This window comes from Marmota flaviventris, chromosome 3 (assembly GCF_047511675.1).
Source record: "Marmota flaviventris isolate mMarFla1 chromosome 3, mMarFla1.hap1, whole genome shotgun sequence".
NCBI classification, from domain to species: Eukaryota; Metazoa; Chordata; class Mammalia; order Rodentia; family Sciuridae; genus Marmota; species Marmota flaviventris.
In genome coordinates, this window is record NC_092500.1 from 62,065,214 (window position 1) to 62,070,900 (window position 5,687).

Here is a 5,687-nt window from a genome sequence, read left to right on the forward strand (position 1 = left end):
TCTCTCTTTCTTTCATTGAAATGTATATATTTTAAATGTTTTATCAATTTAATGTATCAGTTCATTGAAAGTGTTATTTCCACATGAATGCAGTAGGTTTAATACTTATTATCATATTTAATTTTATGTAAAATCTTAATGATTTCAAAATAATTATATGATGTAACTTCTTTGGGATTTCAATTCTCCCCAGATTTTATTATATCTTGGTACACATTTTTAGTTTTCTTTTTCAGTATATTTGAAAGTGGGAAGTTGAGATTTAAAAAAATAATAATCGTAATTTTTTATCTTGAACATTTTTTAAAATATCATACTATGCTCATGAAATAAAAAAGTCATATGATATATTTGTGTTATATTTTATTTGATATAGATAAGAAAATATTAAATCATATAGCTATGAATTGAAAAAGAAAGGGATATTGCAATAGTAGTAGATAACATGTGAGTCTGTGCTACCTCCTCTCCCAGCTTACTGCACCCTCTGACCTTGCTGATACTCTATCCTGATATACAACATTCATCTTTTAATGGATGACTTCAGGAAGAATCTCATTTCTGTTTGATGATGGAATTTTGCTTATGCTTAACCAGCTGTATGACTAGATGGACAGACAACATCTACCTCAAGTTTAACAGCTAACATCACATGGGAAGTTGGTCAAGCATTCATTCTTTACTAAGTCCCAACATCAATCTGAAAACAACCAATTGAAAACACAATAGACATCTACAGAGGATGTCCTGGTTTTTCTTAAAAGTCTAGGTGTGCATAGTGTGACTCACCTATATGAACCTGCAAAAGTCTACATGCAAAACGTGTCTGTCTACATTCATAAGTCTGCTACTCCAAGCAGCATTGGATATACTGGGTGCCAAACAATCTCACATTGAAGCCAAGACCTTTTGCAAAGCCTTCTTTTGTTCTGGATCCCACCCAAAAGTAGCATCTTTATCTATCAAAGAAGTATGTGATTATTACTCCAAAAATCCAATGATGCCCAGTAAGTGGCATAACACTTTCTTAGTAACAGGAGAGACCATATGTATTCATTTAGCACTTTGGAAGGGCTATCTCAACTTTCTCCTAACCAATGGATCTCTAGAAATTTCACTGAAGTAACGGGTCCTTTAATCATAAAAGCTATTATCTACAGTTTAGTAACAAATCTATTTCAATGGTGCCTAGTTTCCTTGCTACTTCCTATTTGCTAGGTCCATTCAGAAAATTATCATCAATAAAATGGAATGGTGTCATGTTGTGAAGAAGTGAAAAGCAATCAATTTCCTAAAGATTAGAATTCCCTAAAGATTAGATCTTAATATACGACTGGAGTTGATATGGCAGGGTGGAACAATGTTGCTGTGCTGCCTTTTCCAGATGAAAGTCAGTTGTTTCTGATGATGTGTAATAAAAGTTATAAAGAAAAACATTCTTAAAAAGTTTCCATGGGATATATTGATTTTTCCCAGCAACAAAACCACATCTTGAGTAGCAGCTGCCATTGAAGCCAACACTTGATAGAATTTATGATAATTTATTGTCACCCTCCAGTATTTATCATTCTTCTGCATAGGCCAAATAGGAAAATTGAACAGAGAAATGGTAGGAATCAGACCTGTATCTTTTTAGTCCTTAATGGTGATACTAATCTCCATGATTTCCCTCAGAGTGGTACATATATGATTCACATTATTGTTGATAAAGGTAAGCCCACTGACTTACCCTTTGCCTTTCCTGCTGTAATACCACTTTAGCACTCTAAAAGAAACCACTTCAAAGGCAGAGTTATTTTAAGGATACTGCCAAAGTTAAAAACATTTTAGACAAGTCCCGAAAATAAATAAATAAATACTCAAAACATTCTCACAATTGAATATACTATATACTTGAGCTTGTGAATAACAAGATTACACATCTCATACATATTGCTGAATTTCAAAGTCTCAAATACAAAATATTTAATATTAAATGTGTAATCAACACTTTATTATTACTTCCTAAATCATTTGCAAGCTGAAATGCTACATGCATATGAATTTGAGTATCATTAATAACTGTTTTGCAGATTCAAAGAATTTCTGGCTGATAAGGATTTCAGGTGAAAAAAAATGCTATGCTAATTCATATTTTCTGCAATTTTTATTATGCTAATTCATATTTTCTGCAATTTTTCCTCCAGATAAAAGGCTATTTTCTGTTTATCTTATTTTTATTAACATGTATTAGTTGTTCATATTAGTGGGGTTCAGTGTGATATTTCAAAATACACATATAGTGTGCACTGAGTAGGCTACTCTGGATTGGCTTTTAAAATGTGTATTTGAGTGCATTTGTGTGTTTTAAAGGAAGTCCTCTCTGTTATTAAAATGGCTAGCTACATATATAATTTTTTAATCTATCTTTTGAAATTGAACAACCATCCTAGGGTGTAAAAATGTTTGGATAACTATGATTCATATACTGAGGATGGTATTTAAAACAACAAATGAGTGCACTCATGCCTCAAATAGCTGTCTGTCTTAATCACAAAGTAACAAATTAACTACCTCACTAATATCAGTTTACCTTAGATATTTTGGATGATTTTTTAAATATAATTATGGCTAGGCTTACAGGAACTATCAGATTCTACATTTTAAATCAACTTTCTCTTTCATGGTTTCCAACAACATTCTTTTAGTATCTCTTTGATGTATTAATTCTCCATTATTACCCTTTGGAAAAGTCAATTCAAGAGTACAAATTGGTCACTAACCCTAAATTTTAATAAAAGTATTTCAACTTTTTAGAACTGATTTTTATGTGAATGTTTGACATATTGGAGTAAAAATATCTATAGACTAATTTTAAAGCAATCATATCATAATGAATTGGTCCATGAATTCAAAAATATCAATCTAGACAAAAAATATTCATAAAATGACAGCTTATACTTGCTATGAGGTCCCTGCTTAAGGAAATCAGATTACAAACACTGTGTTAGCTTTACATCACTGTGACAAAATACTTGAGAAAAACAACTAAAAGGAGGAAAGATTTATTTTGACATATGGTTTCAGAGGTTTCAGCTCACAGTCAGCTTCCATCGCTATAGGACTGAGGTGAGACAGAACATCATGGTAGAGATGACATGGTAAAGCAAAGCTGCTCACCTCATGACAGCAGGAAGGCAGAGAGAGGGAGGGGGAAAAGGAGAAGGAGAGGGAGGGATAGAGAAAGACAGAAAGGGGGAAAGCAAGGGGTCAACAAGATATAGGTCCAAAGGCACACCCCCAAGGACCAATGCCTTCAACTAGGTCCTACCTCCTACATTTTCCACCATTTCCCAATAATTCATTCAGCTACAAATCACTCAATGGATTAATCCATTGATGAGGTCAGAGCCCTCATGATCTAATCACTTCCCAAAAGCCTCACCACTGAACATTGTTGTTATGGGAACCTAACCTTTTTAACACATGAGCCTTTAGGGGACGTTCCAGATCAGAACTATAATGAATACTCATGTCTCTATTTGATGAAAGAAAGAATTAGAATGAATATAATATAGACCTGTAAAATCATTAATACCACAAATAATATTAATAGAGGTTTATTGCACAATACCAATAAATGAATGAGCAGGCATAACAACAAATTATATGAAATTTTCTAAGGAGACATGCTTCTAAGACCTCAAGCTTGAAACATTCCTTCATCTCTTTCACAGATTAGCTCAGTGAGCGTCATCTGTGTATGAATCACCATGTACTATTTTCCCATCAGTATTAAAACAAACACATAATTTTTCTGTTTTTTCATAACTTTCTTATATCAAACATTGACTACGCATTACATAATTTTGTAAAAAGACTAAATTTAAAATTGAATTTGAAATTTGAAGATAACCTTGGTGTGAATTCACCAAAATATTATGCTATTATTTATAAGTTAAAGTAAATGTCCTTAGCTTGTGAATTTAATTAAGTTACAAATACAGAGATCAAAGACCCAATGTCAATGCATCCATGTTTTAAAAAAACAAATTACTAAAAGTCATATTTTCAATTCTGACCTATTCCAAGTTTGTGCATTAAAAGTGAGGTCTAAATAAAGAAAAATAGCAATAAAATGCTAAGAGGTAACACACATACACGCATATCTAGATTTACTTAAGAACATTAAATTAAAAATTTGGCTTGACATAAATAATTCCATTGTTTCATTGTACAAATGGAAATATTAATTACATAATGTAGGAAATATATTTGAGCTACAACTGTGTACAACTGTGGTCTTCTACATACTTAGTAATAATGAGCCTAAGACAGTTTCACTTTTTTGAAAAAATTATCTTACTTACCATATCTTGGAAGGCTATTTTCACTTGCTTGTTCCTTAGAGTATAGATGAATGGGTTCAATAGAGGGGCAATGGACGTATTTAGAACAGCCACTCTCTTATTAAAAGTTGCTGCATCTTTAACAGGATTTATATACATAAAAATGCAACTTCCATATGAAAGTGAGATCACAATCATGTGAGAGGAACAGGTAGAAAAGGCTTTTTTCCTCTGGTGAACAGAAGGGAATCGCAAAATGGTCCTGATAATGTATGTGTAGGAAAGAATCACCAGCACCAAGGTGAAGATGAGGGTGACCGCAGCAAGGACAAGCTGAATCACTTCTATGAAATATGTGTCTGAACAGGATAAGTGCAACAACACAGTGTAGTCACAGCAATAATGATTGATGATGTTAGATGCACAGAAAGGCAACTGGAGAGTCATCATATGTGGCACAATGACAACTACAAAACCAGAGCACCAGGAACAGAACACGAGTCCAATGCAAAGTCTCCTGCTCATTAAGGTTGTGTAATGCAGGGGTCTGCAAATGGCAACATAGCGATCATAGGACATGGCTGCTAAAAGGTAAAATTCAGTAGCTCCCAGGAGGATTGCGAAAAAGTACTGAGTGAAGCAACCAGCAAAGGAGATAGTCTTATCTCCAGTTCCAATATTGACTAGCATTTTGGGAACAAAGACAGAAGTGAAAGATATTTCCAAAAGTGCAAAATTTCGGAGGAAGAAATACATAGGAGTCTGTAGGCGAGAATCCAGCAGGGTCAGAATGATGATGGTCAAGTTTCCCACGACACTAAAGATGTAAGTTAGTAGTAGAAAGAAGAAAAGTGTCACCTGAAGCTTGACATCATTAGTCAATCCAAGAAGAATGAACTCTATCACTGATGTTTGGTTTTCCATCGTTAACTTCAGGCAAGTCAAGGTGGAGAATAACAAAAATGTCAGAGACTGAAATAAAACTAAAAGTTCCAATTTTTATTGAAATATAAAATCAGGCCACAAAACATTTAAATTTTTAAAATCTGAATTTTTTTACACTTAATTTTGAAAATGCATTATACCTGAATAACAACAAATTAACACATTAACCCATTTTACTTCATGAATGACAAAAGTGATGCTTCTTAGGGACAGTCTCAATTATTTCTTCTATATTGTATCAATGTTCATTTTTTGCCATGTTATCTCTTGTTTATATTTTCCTTCTCTTTTTTTCTATTCTGATTTTCCTAAGTTATTGGCTGTTGCCACATGAGCACAGACATGTCTAAAACAAATTTAAAGAAAGTTTTGAGAATCTTTTTCAATTAAACTAAATTGATTAATTATCCAAGT

General features: G+C 33.0%; 1 protein-coding gene across 1 annotated transcript; it reads right to left on the minus strand.

Annotated features, from left to right (window-relative positions):
- Nucleotides 1-4,319: 4,319 nt before the first annotated feature.
- On the minus strand, nt 4,320-5,252 carry LOC114084543 (olfactory receptor 6C4-like). The gene has a single exon (XM_027925610.2). The coding sequence runs from the start codon at nt 5,250-5,252 to the stop codon at nt 4,320-4,322; it is 933 nt and encodes a 310-aa protein (XP_027781411.2).
- Nucleotides 5,253-5,687: the final 435 nt, after the last annotated feature.

Coding starts and splice junctions, on each gene's coding strand:
- LOC114084543 (XM_027925610.2), bottom strand. CDS start 5,252: ATGGAAAACCAAACATCAGTGATAGAGTTCATTCTTCTTGGATTGACT.